The following is a 17,041-nucleotide window of genomic DNA, read 5'->3' on the forward strand; positions in this document are numbered from 1 at the left end:
TTCATTGTTTTAATCTTTCCCTCTGAAACATAACCCCAAAATTAATTTGCTGTAATGTATGTCAGTGTAAACTTTAGTTTCTTTTATACTGGCAGCAGAAAAACAGGTCCTTAAAAATGTCTGTACTGTAGTCTTCATGTCAGCGTAGGGTGCCTTTACACGGCATTAAAAATAACTGATTTTTGCAGACGTGGCACTGAGCAGATTTATACCATGGCCCTGAAAACAAAAAGTACATAGAATCAGATATTTGAATACATGTGTGGAGTGCTAACACCTAATAAGTCCGTGAAACCTGTGCAAACAGCTGTACAATGTCAAAAAGAATGCAAGGATCGTTGCTAAGCAGCAAAACTTTGTAATGCAACGTGAATCCTTAGTAAATATCCTCCCGAATATGTTTAAAACCATCACGACCTGTGTTTGACTGTTCAAAACATTCCATTCCTTCTACCTTCAAAAGACTGTTTGCATGCATGGTGTCCTTCACATTGAATGAGAGAGTAAGAGAACATAAATACGTCATAAGAACCAAAAATACTCTGATTTCCCTGAACATCATGCTTTGGAGGGTGGAGGGAATAGAATGTGTGAGTAAAAGCAGAGCAGGGCTTTCTGGCAACTTCACCTGCTTCTAAGGTGCACGGAGAAGGGAAAAAAGTATAAAGAAGTCAAAAGTCCAGCAACATTTATAGTATATAGAACAACTTTATTGTTAGACCAACGCGTTTCAGCTTGTGGCCTTCATCAGGGTCATCATGAAACACATTACAAACAACATTTAGGGTTTTTTTTGTTTTCTTGTCGCTGTACAAACTCAAGTACCACCCCTTAGATGCAGTTCTCCAGTTAATGGACCAAATTACTCATATCCCTTATTGGACACTCCCCTTGCCTCCCTGCCAGTCTGGGACAAGCCACATGACCATATACCCAACCCATCATTGTAGGTGCCCCATTGGCTGATATGTGTCTGGATGTACACGACTGGTTGTCTTTTATTTTATTTTTTTTACCTTTTTGATTTTTTTTTTCTGCTTCATAACTACCCTATTTAAATGTTGTTTGTAATGTGTTTCATGATGACCTTGATGAAAGCCACAAGCCGAAACGCATTGATCTAACAATAAAGTTCTTAGTTGTTCTATACACTACAAGTGCTGCTGGACTTTTGAACTCAATAGAATGTGTGAGGTCAAAATCAGTTGGCGTTACTGAATGCTTAACTAAATAAAGGCTTTTAATATAAATATTCTTCTTGCTCTGCTTTAGAGAGTCCAAAGGCCATTTTCTTTTGTTACCAGTATCAAATACTCATCAATATATCTTTCATTTAGACCGAAAAATCTGATTTTTTCAGGAAATGTTTGTTTGTAGTACAGCCTGTTTTCCCTTCTTTCTGTCTTCTGACCAACAGAAAGAGGAAAGTTGATACTGAGGCTCTGCAAAGAGCTACAGCCCTCTCCCTACAATCCCAGCTGACCTTCCACCTCCAGACCTGACCACACTGCTCTTTACACAACAACTTTTATCATTATTTCTATCTTGTTTATTTTTGCAGTTTGTGATTCTCATGCACACAGTCAGGCTGTTTTGAGTGTAAACCAGTGGAGGCTGGTGACTGCATCATACTATATTATTGTCCCCAACCTGATGAAATCAGAGGGGTGGGGGGCAATTGTATATGCCAATAAAACTATTTGCTTTCAAAAACAAAAACCCCTGAGTGGTGAAAAGGCTGCTTCTTTAAAGACATTTATACATTTTGTTTCTAAACAAAGAAGTGCTCATTTTAGCCGTGGAGTGGTTCAGATGTGTTATTTTACCAATAAAGTGAAATTCTGCTTTATAGTATTGTTCTATTGTGACAATAGATTTATGTTCTCATCAAAAACAAACAACATATCACATGATTTACACATGTTTCCTGTGTATTTTCTTAGTATACAGAAATATATAAAGTAGCACAAAGTTTATAATGTGATACAGGTTCAGATCAGTGCTAAATACTAGAAAGACTGAACACTAAAAACATTCACAGATCTAAAAGTATTAATGCATGTATCAAATACATGACTTACACACTCTGATCTATATGCACCACATACAAAATATAGTCTACAAAGCTGACATGTTAACATTAGTCTAGTTATTTTAAGCTAATTACTCAATATAGACTCAGCTTTAAAACGAACTGAAGAAAATGTCACAACAAGCAGCCAAACCTCCTGCACACTCACATTCAACCACTCAATTAAAAACAGGATCAATTCCAAATGAATGAGTGAGTCCAGACAGCTCACTGTAACTTCAACAAGCAAACTACCTACAGCACATTATATGATCTCTGCTGCATTCTTATTAAGGAGATACATTCACACAACAGCCACAGAGACATTTAACCATCAGAGATGAAATTAGTGACCAAAGAGACAGAGAGAGAGAAGCTGTATCTGACTCACATTATCTGATGTCCTCTTCTTTCTTCCATGTCATAACGTCCATTTGTAGCTGTCGGTCATCTTGTTTGTTAGTTAACAGAACTTTGTGGCTGCTGGTTAACCAGTCTGATATCATTAGCAACAATGACAGGTTGTTTCTTCGGTTGCTTCTCTCTCCAGCTGCTCCCTGGTGGCGTCCTGCTGCGGCTGCTCTGCCCAGTCCAGATCTATTCTCCCGTTAGCTTAACAACAGTCCTTAACAGTCCTTCAGGGCTGCTACAACAAGCTAACTGCTGTGTTGGCTAACAGAAGCAGCTATCTACTGCTCCACAAAAGAAAAGAAACGTAATTTAGCTATATCTTACCAGTCCTCTTCTCTTAACAGTCCCTCACACTCAGTGGTAGAGAAATGAAGATGAAATCTGGAAACTATCATTGGACCAACGCAATGTCAATATTGCATTCTGGTTGTTGACTGGTTAAGGAGAACGCCCTCCCTTGGAGCGTCACTTTACGTGTCTTGGCCAATCATTGATTAGCATGAAAACAATGAAGTACATTACATTGATGTAAGAGATCCTTCCCTATGGAGGACAGCAGGATCCCGTCCTCCTCTGTCCCCCACTCCCCCCACTGCCCCCACCACCACTTCACACACACTGCCCTTTCTCCTCCTGCCCTGCAGGTGTCACTGTTGAAGCATTTTAATCAGAATTTCAATAAAGGCGTTTTTCCAAAGAACAGAGAGAAAATATTTCATAAATAATACTGAGATTTTGTAATGGTTTATTTCAACCAAATATTCTTTTTTAATATTTTGATCTCCCTCTTGCGTCTCAAAATATAGAGGAGGAGCAACCTCCTCTACCTCTATGGACTAGCCTCCATTGGTGTAAACAAATCACTTTAAAAAATGGCCCAAAAAAAATCAGACATGGCAAAAATTACTAACATCCTGATGTCAACACCTGTGGTGTAAAAATGTGCATCCTCACTGCATGAATACTCTTAATAAGCAAGGCAATTAGTAATTTCAATTTACTGTGCATGTAGACGAATGAAAACACAGTCTCTGTGTTGTTGCTCATTAGGAGTAAAAACCATAGACTGTATAAAAATATGGACGTAGTAACTGTGACGTCACCCGTTGGTTTCTGAAGAGCGACTCTACCTCAATCCCAGCCAATCAAAATTGGGCAAAGAGGTGGGCCGAATGGCTGAAACAAGCCACCTAGCGGCTGGCGGACCTGTCACTCAAAGCAGCCATGTCCTTCATTATGCATAACTTTAAGGCTTAATAAAATTTAAACAGTGAGTTATATAAAAATACACCCCCCGTACAGTTGTCATGAAAGGGGAAATTAGCTATTTAGACCAGAACCATTTTTTGTACCAGGCTGTAAACATGTTTATTTCTGCTGTAAAGTTGGGCATTTTAACATGGGGGTCTATGGGGAATGACTCGCCTTTGAAGCCAGCCTCAAGTGGCCATTTGAGGAACTGCAGTTTTTGGCACTTCCACATTGGCTTCATTTTTCAGCCCCAGAGGTTGCAACTTGGTAAAAACTAACTCCAGAAAACAAACCTCAAAAGAAAGGTTTGTGGGTAAATCTAGATTAAATCTGGCCGGCAGCAGGGTAACAATAATCTGTAACCTGACAAGCCAGCAAATGTGCCCAGTAAATACGTCTGTTATAAGCCCTCTGATGTCAAAGGTAGAGAGGTAATACTACTTAAAGGGAAACTTCTATATCTTTCAACCTGGACCCTATTTTCCCATCATTTTGTGTCTAAGTGACTAATGGGGACAACAATTTCATTAAATTAGTCCAGTACTGAGTGAGAGCACTTCAGCCAGCAGCTGCGAAACGGCCTGCAATGTAATCCTTTGGGGCAATAGCGCCACATCATTATACGTCCACAAAAGGTTTGTTTTTGCCACTGACAGGCTCATATTGTTATTGTAAGTGCCTGACAACATTATGGAAAGGACCATACAGAGAAATAAAATGTTTTTATTTACCCTTCACTTGATCCGGTCTGTTTGTTACTGTGTCAAACCAAGTCTCGCTCAAGGAGAAGTCTTGTTCTGAAATCTCGGAAGAGTTGAATTGTTGTTGAAATCAGCTGAATATTCAGCCATGACAGAGCTGGAGAGAGTGCCAGGAAGAGTTTGTTGTGTTGGAGAACAGAAAGCGTAGCTTAGTGTTATCTGAAATATTTTCATGTCATGTCAAGTCATGGCTGAATATTTAGCAGATTATTTAGCTTATTTTCTGCAACAACTCAAATCTTGCGAGATTTCAGAGTAAAACTTCTCTTTGAGTGAGACACAGTGACAAACAGACCGGGTCAAGCAAAAGGTAAAGAAAAAAGTTGTATTTCTCTGTATGGTCCTTTCCATAATTTTGTCAGACTCTTATAATAACAATCTGAGCCTGTCATTGGCAAAAACAAACACTTTTAGTGGACATACATTGACATGGTGCTATTGCCCCAAAGGATTACATTGTAGCCTGTTTTGTGGCTGCCTGCTGAAGTGCTCTCGCTCAATATTGGACCAATTTCAAAAATTGTTGTCCCCATTAGTCATTTAGACAAAAAGAGATGGGAAAATAGGGTCCAGGTTGAAAAATACCAAAGTTTCCCTTAACGTGTTATGAGTACTTTCTAAATCATGTAATTGGAAATTTCCCCTTCACACATCTTGTCCGGCTTTCCACAAATCAACGGAGCTCTGTGCTATAGGTGCACCAATGTTATGTAACTGCTCTATTTGTGAGACACTGCTAAAGTACACAGCAATTACCTAACTGTTGTACTGCTTGCGACAATGGCCCTGGGACAGCAGCGGCACAGCTAGATCAAACAGTTGTGCTAAATTAAAGAGCGGGTTATCAGACCAGGCAGGAGTGTTTGATGTGCAGAGATGAGATGCATTATTATTGTAAATAAGCCTCCCTTATCAAGCTATTCCTACAGGGCCCTCTGGCTGAGCAGCCCACAGTAGTGTATGTCCTTGGTCAGACAAATACATGCATGTGTACACACATACACACACAGACCGCAGCAGAGAGCACAAATACATCTCTGTTGATCCTTTACACTCCACTCCAAACAGCTGCCTGCTCTCCAAATGTCAGTCAGTCTCTAGCATAATTTGTTTCTAATCATTGGCAAAGAGCAAGAAAATGTCACCATTTTCCAAGGAGGATGAATTCTGATTGATTTCCAATTAGCAGTAAAACAAAATGCCAGTTTCCTTTTTTGTCTGTGTGTGTGCTTGTATTGGTGTAATAGTTAAGATCAGAGGAAACATAATGCAGCTTCACCACCCCAAAGGCACAAAAACAGACCCTGAAGTCCGTAGGCGGAGCACCACAAAGTACACTGCTCTGAATTTTTGCATATCTTATCATGCCTTTATGGCACTGAAATACATCACCAAAGCCGACACATGCTGGAAAACAATAAAACATTAAGCACTGCTGAATGATTAAAAATCCTAATTGGTACAGGAAGCAACATGTGTAAACAAGACAAAAAAACATCTGAAATAATCTGAATATTCTATTCAAGTTATTAAAGGCAAGGGGATGGTTTTGATAATCTTTTTTAGAATGAAGGAAAATGTTCTAAGCTTATTCAAATCATATGGCAAATTAAAGTCTTTAAATTCCAGATTACTTATTTATGCAGTGGCAAATGAGTTTTAAGCTACAGAAAGAATGAAACATTTTTTTTCAAGTGTAACAGAAAATATCCTCAATAGAAAAGAGTTGTACTTAAGCACAGTAGTGCTTTGAGCTAAATGCAAACATGATGATGTGTAGAAGGTATAATTTATCATGTTAACATTTGCTAATTAGCTCTAAAAACAAAGTACAGCTGAGGCAGATGAGGATGTCATTAGTGTTGGACAAATTGGAATTTTGACCTGCTGATGCCACTAGATGAAAAGTTAACTATTACCAAAGTTATTACAGTTCATCCTGAGGAGAACATGACTGAACTACATTTCATAGAAATCCATCCAATAGTTGTGGAGACATTTCACTCTGAACCAAACCTGTTTACCGACTGGTAATGCTATCAGAAAGTCAGAAGAACACATCCTCAGGGAATGATGAATGTCTGTTTAATGTCTGTTTGTGGCAACACACGATGTGGTGTTGAGGGGAGTCAAAAAAGTCATTAATAATCACCATCTAGGGACCAAGAATATCTGTACAAAATTTAGTGCAAATTTCATATAACTTTTCTGCTGTCAGGATTTTTACTTTTAGATTCTACCCTTACAGATCAATGTTGAAATGAAATGAAACCAGTGTGTAATGATCCATAAAATCCAATAGCTGAAAAGATAGTGAGGCCTTAATAATTTATGGTATGTGTACAAAGAACATTCATTATGCAGGTTTTGCTTTCAAATGAAAAGTGCATTTTACACCTTAAAGAGAGAACTCTCATTTACCTTTTTTGATGTAGTCGGAACTGTTTAGTCAAACAGGCTGAGAATGAAAAATTCAGACTGAAGACAATTGAAAGCCCAGATGGAGGCTATGCAGTGCCTGAAGATTCATGTGGGTGAAGAAATCCATAAGTAATAATGTAAAGCTAACAGCAGCTTTTCTCACATATTACATTGACAGCTGACAGGCTGATCAGTTGTTGGAGAAACATTAGAATGAACAATACAGCAACATTCAGTCATCTTAGGTAAAACATAGAAAATTCATTAAGGAAGATTTTTTTAAAAATGAAACAGTTTAATATCTTTCTCAGCTGCAGGTCTGTTCTTCCACCACATGGAGATAGTATGGCAGATGTTCACCTGCCTCCTGTGTGTGTTTCCCTGTTAGAATATGGTGGGTAAGAATTCTTAAGCGTCGACAGGCTTCAGCATTTTGTCCGTGCCATTGACAACAAGACTTGCTCTGCTTTCATAAGAAACAAATTTAATTTAGCCACAAATAAATTACCAGAGTAATTACTTATGAGTGAGAGTTCAGGTGTGCTTCACCAATTAAATTAGTCAACTTAGGAAGAACAGCCTTGGAAAAGACAAAAAAATAAATAAATAAATGAAGACTCAAGAGGGAAAAAAACATATCAGCATATTAAAATCATTTATTGTGCTCCAGAAGAGTAATTACTATTTAACCAGAAAGAAAGACAAGTGACAAATAATCTACATTACAAATGCCAGACCAGCTCACATAGTGCCCCCTGTTTCACATGGCATTCAAAGAACAAATCCCCCTTTAAGTTATCGAACTGCTAGCAAAAACCTCTTGGGATGAATCTGAGGTTTGGTTGTAGTTGCTTCTGCTGCAATTTGAGGTTAGAAAAATGGCACATTGCGTTACATTCATTCGCAGTGCTCGTTCCTCCCCTCCCTGTCTGTACACTACACTACAGCACAGGCTGACTGTCGACCGCGGTCAGGGCAGATTTACACTGGAACAAAAGTGAAGCATCCCCCCTAGAACAGGGTTTCTTAAATGTCTCCAGTCCCGAACTGTGTGGATTCGGTCTCCCCCAGCTAGACTGGCTCCTTAAAACATACTGGTGTTGGGATTCAACAGAAATGACTGAAGAAATGCTACCTGGATTGGTTTGGAGTTCCCTTCTTTGCATGATGGAGACACAGTTTTAAAGGAGGGTGACACTAGATGGGAGTCATTCTCATCTCTGCAGCGTTCTCAGACTTATTATCTTACATCTGCCATTTGGATGTGCACACTGTTGTTATATCTAAATAACAATTACCCAGCCAATAAATAAAAACAAAAGTATTATTTGGGACAAGCCAGGTGTCATGACATAAAATAAGCAAAATATTCAAAATATTAACACAGAAACCGAAATTTAGCACATTGCAGAAACCAACATTAATGGAAGAGATGTTCACAAGCTTTAGTTATTGGCAATGGAGTGTCATTTGAACTGAAAAATGAACAACATCAGGATATGTAAATGCCCTCAGTAAAGAGCTGGTTGGATGATGAACAAAGGAGACTCATGTAATGCTGACATACAGTATTTTGCAGGCCATGTTTTAAAGTCTACACCTATGCCACAGATTCTGTGTCTTTTGGACAGATATGAATGTTTCACCAAACACATAAAAAACACACTCCTGCTCATGTATGTTGCACCCATTCTCTATCCTCGAAATGACCTCAAAGTCTTGAGGAAATATTGAAATTTTCATGGTCTAAGAACATGAGCAAGAGCCAAAAACTGAAAAGAATGTGTAAAATATCAAGCATTATGTATGTTTTTATGGTCCAGTGAACTTAAACAAAAGGTATACCCTTCTCCACAAAAAAAAGTCATTATGTGTCTTGTTAAAATGGCCACAGCTACATTTAAACAGTATAAAACCTGCAATTAAATTTTAGCTTCTTTTCATATTTTATTTGCTCGTTTAACTATCCAGTCATGTTTTATTGTTATTAGTTCTTAGTTTAAAGGCCTAATGTTTCCTCTATCAAGGGATAGGTGGGTGAGTTTCCCTGCCTTAAAGAGAGCTGTAAAAATAATTTCAGCAGTCTTGGTTTCAGTGGAGAGATTTTAGTGTTCAGCAATGGTTAAATGCTGATGGAGGTTTTCCATTTTGACATGAGGTCCAGGGGAATACTTGCCCCGTTCATTCTTAATGGTACAATTATGCCTGAATTGAGCTTTTTTTTTCTGTTTGATTGCTGAATTTGAAATCAAAAGAAATATTTGTTTATGTAAATGGGAATACCTCCCATCTGCTCTTACTTTTCAAAATTTGTACTTTTGCATGCAAAAAACACTTAGATAATTGGACTCGAGAGTGAGATACCTGAGCTGCTGCAGTTGCACTTATTTTGTAGACAGGTTCAAATTAATGCTCAGATAAGGAAAATTTCTTTCCATTTCAGTTTACTCATTATAAACTGTTGTTAGCCTTAGTCTTTTTAGACCTAGCCCTTACTTGAACACATATGTTGTAATTTAATGTCAGCTGAGCTTTTGTAGGAGACATCAACATTAAAGGTACCCTGTGATGATTTTGACCACTAGTGGTGCTGTTGAGCAATGTTTTCATGAGCAGGTCTGTTGGCATGAAAATGCACATACTGGAAAATAAATAACAGTTGGTGATAGTAATGCATAATAAAATATGCAATGTGCCATTAACAAAGAGAAAGAGGATTAGAAGCTGAATAAAACAATGCAGGTTTCTAAACATTCACAAAAAACTTTCTTAATGTTTTATGAGGTAGGAAATGCATTCAACATGTTTGTTAGGCCATGAAATAACATGTATGTATGTATTTTGTGATCAATGTTGAATCTACAGGGGACTTTTAATATCAGTCTGGTAGCCACATATAAGGAGGTGACAACAAGAAGACAGTAGCCGGTGACCAGACATGAAGCTAACATGGTTAACAGGTTAACATGTAGCTAACAGTTTACCATGTTAATGCAAAACTAGTCAGCATTAATTGTGAGATCATTACTCCTCGTCATGTAGTAGATAAATGAAATAAGCTTTTTTATGAAAAGCAGATGTCCTCCAATATAGCTTAAAGAGAATAAATTATGTCACTTGAAATGTCTAAATGGGGTAGTGAAGTTGTGAGGAAATATGTTGAATATCTTGTGTTGCATGCTCATTATTGGGACTGTTAGTATGTTCAAATGAACACAGGTAGTATATGTATGCATGTATTTATTCATTTATTTAATTTATGTTTTCATCAGTGTGTTAAATGGGACATCCTGCTTTGACTCTGACTCTCCTCTTGACTGTAATGCAGTTAATCAAGTAGCATGCTATCTATTACTTTTTGCTGTCAGCCTGTCTAGCGAGTGCTTCAAATTCTCATTAAAGGTGTTGGGTCCTTTCTCTGTGGTCAGTGTGTATTTCCTCCCAGTCTTTTCTTTTCCTGCTGCTGATGTATTAGATTTTTTTCCCCACAACTTTCCAGTGAATTAGTCATGCTAAGGTCCACTGTAGTTGTCTCTCAATATGTGCAGCTAGCTGAAGATTTAATCAATCTCTCAACACTCCTCCTCGCCTGCTTACGTAAGTTTTCTGTGATATAAGTTATGCTGTGATTAGCTTTCTCAGTCTGTACAGCAAGCCCTTCTCTTTGGGGTGAGAAGGTCATACAGTGCTTTTACTTTCAAAAGTTGCAGTTTTTCTTGCTAATGATACAGTTTCAATTTGCTTCGGTAACCATGCTTCTTCTGTGCCAGTTGCTAGGCATGTTAAAGCTATTTAATGCATTTCCTCACTTATGTAACCCCTGATTCATGAGTCATTGCATCACTTCCTCTCCAATAAACATTTTAGTCAGTCTGTCCAATTTTACAGCCTTGAGCAATCCAGCACAACTGCTTGTTCTGTGTGAGAAAACTAGAACTGTCTTATCTGTATCTAGTCACCACACATGCTAAAGCTTTTTGCCACCATATATTAAGTTCACTACAGCTGCTAGCAATTTCCATTTTTAATTTCAAACATGTCAGGTGCTGACCAGCACTTCTCTCACTCTGCTCACGTTACAGTTGGTTTACATTTATCACCTATCATCAATCAGACGATTGAACGCATGGCAAGTTATTAATTAGCATTCATCTACTGTCGACTGTCAGCTACTTAGCATGGCCCTGAAATTGCTTGACTATTTACCCATCAGTGCAATTACATGTTTAATTCAATGGGTGACCCTATGCACACTAATGCACTATCACAGTTTGTGTGATATTTACATGCATAGAGGTAGTTTCAGTGTAGCAGCAGCCAATTGTATTCCTCATTACAATGAAATTATTAATTACTGCATACCCACATTGTGTAGGCTGACAAAAGTTTAGATGTTGTATTTAATTACTTTTTAAAAAGCTACTGCAATTTTGTTACGTTAATGCTACTGTTCATGAGCTCAAAGCTGTATCGGTGTGCTGTAATGCAATATGACAAACATGCAGGTATGTACTAACCAATGATGATTTTTACTCAGACGGTCTTTTATGACCACAGATGCGATCTGGAAGGTGCCAGGGACTGACTTGCCTGTTCCACCTGACAGCTCCACCAGTAAATGTTTATTTGTGTCAATATGGTCATCGGTATGAAAGTGACCCTGGAACCATTCATCGACTTTTTCCTTCTCAATCGGTATAAAGAGGTTGGGTGTGGATGAGCAAAATTCATATGGTGTGCAGAGGAGGACATCTCACCCACAAGTGTAATTAATTTGACATTATGGTCATGACCCGAGGGTGATGCTCAGTTGGTTAAATTAAATTAAACATCATTCTTCTTCTGCTTTGCCATTTTTACTGTTGTGTACTAACAGTGTTCTGTGACCTTACGGGTTAACATCATGGAATTCATTGCAGAAGTTGTCAAACTAGGTGACAGAATGCAAACAAATGAGTTGCTAGTCTTTTTGTTGCAATGTTTAGAGGCAACCCAAATTAAATGAGCAACTGTCGCATCTGATGCTCTGGGTTTGGCCATTATCAGGCTGATATTGTGTAGTCTGATCCCCAAACAGCTGACAGTTTGATCCCTAAAACTGCATATTTTAAAATTACACTATGTATTAAAAACTCTCTTCCTGGTCATTATATTGTGTTGCATGGGAGGGAATTTTACTTCTGTCAAAATGTTCTCAACACTCACTATCAGTAGGCTACACAGCCAACATCAGCATTTCTTTCCAAGGTTCTCCTCCATATTTTGTGAAATACTTGTCAGCCATTGGGTTGGGTTACAAAAACAAGGTCATGTTGCTTTTTATATGGGACTAATAAATCTTGAGTCCAAGTGCAAGCAATCAGGGCGGTAGCCTATATACAATATCTTGAGTAGATACCAAAACACTTGGAAAGCCCAGGCCTAATTACTTAGCGAATGGTTGTGTGTGATGGTGTTTGCACACACATGTTTGCATTTGCATATGTGTGTGCCACCAATCAGCAACGTGCAAGCTGAGTGCTAGAACTAGAAAGCTAGTGGCCTGTCAATACAATGCCAACAGACCTACAGGACAGATTTTCACCCGTTTCTGAAATTCACACTTTCTGTTGTTGCTGGCTTGTTTTTACAGAGAAGGGTATTAAAAAGTCCCTGGCCCATGAGGATGATGTGTGATAATAGCCTTGGAATCTTTCTTTTGTTTAAATCCAAGATCAAGCCCTGCTGGTTCAGCCCATCCAAAGAAACAATCTGGAGCAAACAGACGTAATTAGTTTATTCAATTTAAATCTTATCCCAAAAAGCAACGCTTTATATCAGACTAGATTTTATCTCCTCATCCAGCTTGTCTGCCGCAGTGTTATATGGGGTAACAGTAGTCTGCACTCATTATTTTGAATGACTGCACAGTGCCTGTGAGCGAGCCAAAAGGGGCAGGATGTATTCTCACAACAGAGGCCTCCACACATCTATACTTTAGTGAGGGGAAAACAGAGAGACAAGCGTTTCAGCTTACCAAGTAGCATCTCTGTGCCAGCGTACACATTTCTATATCTGAGCACAATAGGCTTGCCATCCAGGGTATTCCTCCCTCTGTGACTCCCACCTCCTAAGTGACTGGATCCAACTGCAGTCTGCTTTGCTGTATGACACACTCCTACTCCAGTGGCTAACATCGTTAGCTGCCGAGGCTTCACTGACCTAAAGATGTTAGCGATGGCAGACAGCCTTGCAGGAGACGGTAAACTGAAGGCGGTGTGGATGCAAGGGGAAACCGTTTTGCTAAACACCCCAACCTGTCAACTCAGAATAAAAGATGAGACAGTAGAGAATCTCTAGTAGAAAAAGAGTGGGGCCAAAAGGAAAAGTAGTAGCTCTTTAAAGTGAGGTAAAGAAGGCTGACAGTGGGTCTCAGCTGCTATGGGAGGCCTTTTCCCTTCCTTCCCATAACGCAGTGTGCCTCCAAAAGTGATCAACCTTGGCTAATGATGAAAACTAGATGAAAAGTGCGTCACGGGAATTGACCTACCCTGACCCTAGCGCTTCCTCTCATCCACCTGCTGTGCATTTCCAGGCCAAACAGAGAGTTCCACCTGATGTGATCAGTCTGTGCTTGGCCTTTGACATCTGTTAGTCATGTATAGGCATTCATCACTGAACAGCTCTATAGAACCTGGGTGGTAAAAGGAAAAGAAAAGCTACATAGCCCAAAGATTCACCTCCACTACTTTCACCCTCCATTTTTTCGTAGAAATGGGCATCCACTGTGCCACTCAGTCAACACACCTCCCAGTTAAAGAGAAAAGAAAAAATGGGAAATGGAATAAACAGTGCAGGTAATTACTTCTATACGGTAAAGTGGTCCAATAGGTAGAATAGCAAAGAACATTGATCTCAACTGAAGGTACAATGAGTTTGATTGATACAGTGTAATGTGATTTAACCACTATCAAAAAGTAGTACCAACACACAGAGTACAAAACTAGTCCTTATATGCCCAGCTCCACTCAAGCTATATTATGTTATGCAAGAAAGTTTACCATATCCCCAGCCCCTCCCCTTTCTGTCCCCATCTCGGGCCCACAACATCCACAACTTGGAACTGCATTTCCCATGGTCCTGTGAGGGTGTGTGTTTCCTGTAATCCAATCAGGAAATCCATCTGAAATTGCTCCAATGCAAGGGAGAGGGTGAAAATTATTCTTAATAATGACATAATCAGCAGAGCAGCCATCAAGCAGATAAATTGTCATGCGCATCGTGCTAAAATATCCAATTATCCTTTGTCCCCCAGCTCTCTGTGTTGAAGTTGGACCTGCCAGAAAGCCAATAGGTGGATCCTCACTTCCCACTGGTTCAGTCCTGCTGGCAGATTTGCAGTATAGATGCCCCCCCCAAGAGAAGAAGGCTTAAACAGCCTTGGTGCTTAGTGTACAGATCTAGATATGTAAATAGGTTCTATACAATAAAATTGTTCCCGATCCTCAAAAATAAATGGATGAAAAGTATCTGTGACATTTTTTTCCTCAAAATGTTTCCATTGTGCATACAGGGTTTCTTTTTTCCTTCAAGTTGTCAGTCCTTTCTCTGCTCTTTTCAACAATTGTTTTTGCCTTATCTTACATAGCCTCCATTTACGAAGTTAACACATGCCAAAATTGGTTTGCACGGCATCTACTCTGTGCCCCACAAACAGAGTAATCTGTAGTGCGATGCCACAGGAAAACAATATGTTTTCTTTCTTTTACAAAGTGCTCCCCTCTTCTCACCTCCAAGGCGTGTCTGATGCTCTGTTCTGCTTCCAGATAATACTGTCAAGCAGTCATTTGTCAAAAGATCCCGAAGGCCATATCTGTCGCTAGAAAGAAAAAGTAGTTTACTGTACCTTGTTTTGCTGCAATATCAGAACAAAAATAATCTTAAAAAAACGTCCTCCTCTTTGTTTTAGCTTGTGAGGTTGTTTTTCTTCAACGCCTTATTTTGTACTTTTTTTTCTTGTCTCTTATTTTTCTACAAAAACATAATTATTCTTTTTTTTCCCTCTGGTCCAAGCCCCCAATATATCCCTTGACTATATTCCCTCAGGTATTAACAGAGTGTCGTACAATCCCAGTGTAATTCCATGGGTGTCTGGCAACTCCAGGCTGGCGTTTCAGCTCCTGACATATCTGTGTATGTCAGCATGTCGGCCTTAAGTCTCTGCAGCAGCAGTGGCGTTAGCGTTTGCCTCAGCCATCAGAGTTCTGTCTGCTTGGGTGCATCCACAGGGCTATACCCGGGTGGTGGAGTGTGAGTGTGGGTGCGGGTGAGGCAGGGTGTTATTCTGCCCGCTGCTGGGGAAGGTGTTGAAAGAGTGAAGCGAGGTGAGCCCCCCCATGGTGCTGGGGATCATGGTTATGGTGTTTGGAGTCATGAGCGGGATGTCATCCGGTGAGCGCCTCATGGCCAGAGTGTAGTCCGGCGGGCAGGCAGTCCTCAGCACCACGTCGTGTGGGTGCAGGGAGTCGCCCACTCCCCTGCAGTCCCGGTCCAGGTCCGAGTGCTTCTTCATCTGCAAGGACATGATCTCTTCCTCCTGAGTGTGGGCCAGGTCGTTGGCAGCGCTCCTCTGCGGGCTGCAGCGCCTGTGGACGTCATGCCGGCGCTTGTCCTTCTTGTAGTAAAGAGCAGCAAAGGCCAGAATGTTGAGGAAGAGCAGGGAGGCTCCCACAGCTATGGTCACCGACAGCTCAGTGGAGTAGTCACGCTGGTCCACCAGGTGTGGCTGGTTGTGGCTGTCTTGGGTCTCAGTGGGGAACGGAGTCGGGTTGGGACGTTTGGTCACCAGAACCTTAGGCTTTGGGGTGCGGTTGGTAGCCTCTGGTGGAGGGATCTGAAAACAGGAAGGATAACAATAAGTCCAAGGACACAGTGCCTAAGAATACTCCATTTGCATCAATCTGAACTTCTTATTCCTATTTTTTATTCATTTAGATCAGACCAACAAAGTCCTCAATGACAAAATAGGGTATTTGTCATTATCTTCCTATAAAACCTGTGTAATGTTTGCAAAAGCAATAATATGATCTTAGACACTTAGATAGCTCTAAGTTGGTCAGCTAAAACAACCATAACTACCCAATGACAAAACAAAACAAAACAAAACAACATTAATTGAGATGATATACTTTGTACAATCCAACCATCCATCTAAAGCTCCCCTGTAAGGCTGAAGCCAAATGTCCATCCTCCATACTTGTGAGCTGAGCCTTCACAGACTTCAGTCATATGCAGCGTGATGTGTTCATCGAGATGTGATGTGGCGCCACGCCACCAAAGGATAGTAGATGGGACCTGAAACTGCACTTATTTCCATGGACATTATATTAAATTCCTGACCATGTAAGTCATAATGATATAAATTTTTTCCTGACCCTGCAAATGCAGGAAATCCAAAAATTTAGCTTAAGAAGTATCGCAGCACTAAAATCAAGTAACACTGCTTCTACCTTAAGTCATGTTATGCACAACCTCAAGAGGTTGCTTGCCAGGAAACATAAACATTTAAGTGTGCTTAGACTACAATGCTGTTGTAGTCTAGATCTGACTCAAATCAGTTTGAATGTAGAATACAGTATACAAATTATGTTCAATCAAATTAAAATCCAAAGGATTATACACAATTACAAATTATGAAATACATACAATTTAGATTTGTCAAATTCAATATCCATGGTATAAATATCTGCTCGTACTCCCAAATTGTAATGTTTAAAACTGAAGAAATGTGAATACAGGTTTTACTGAAAAAGATATGAACAGTGCTTCATTTTACTTCTTAAGATTACTGTGTTTCATTTGAAAATCATTATCACTAGTACTTAAGTCTTGGTAATATTTGCATTGCTTGGCAAAACTAATTTGAAAGTGGTAAAAAAAGTAACACTGTATTGTTTGCTGTCTTTTGTTGTACATGGACTCATATAATTTAAGGAAGGAACATCTTGTCAAAGTCCAGTTCATTTATTCTGTTTCCAGCTATGAAAAATGATTTTAATTATGATTCAGACAAAGAGATCTAGGTTTAGAATATTACTAGTGAATGCATGGTTTGTTTTTCCAGCAATAACTGCACAAAGTTTGGCAG

General features: G+C 39.5%; 1 protein-coding gene across 3 annotated transcripts in view; it reads right to left on the minus strand.

The window, feature by feature from the left end:
• Nucleotides 1-7,548: 7,548 nt before the first annotated feature.
• nlgn1 (neuroligin 1) overlaps nucleotides 7,549-17,041 on the minus strand; it is a 355,494-nt gene continuing 346,001 nt past the window's right edge. For all 3 annotated transcript variants that reach the window (XM_067597948.1, XM_067597947.1, XM_067597949.1), the window contains one exon: nucleotides 7,549-15,787. In XM_067597948.1, the coding sequence (XP_067454049.1) occupies nucleotides 15,185-15,787 (603 nt within the window). In that variant the 3' untranslated portion in view covers nucleotides 7,549-15,184. The remainder of the gene's footprint in view (nucleotides 15,788-17,041) is intronic.

This window comes from Thunnus thynnus, chromosome 8 (assembly GCF_963924715.1).
Source record: "Thunnus thynnus chromosome 8, fThuThy2.1, whole genome shotgun sequence".
NCBI lineage: Eukaryota > Metazoa > Chordata > Actinopteri > Scombriformes > Scombridae > Thunnus > Thunnus thynnus.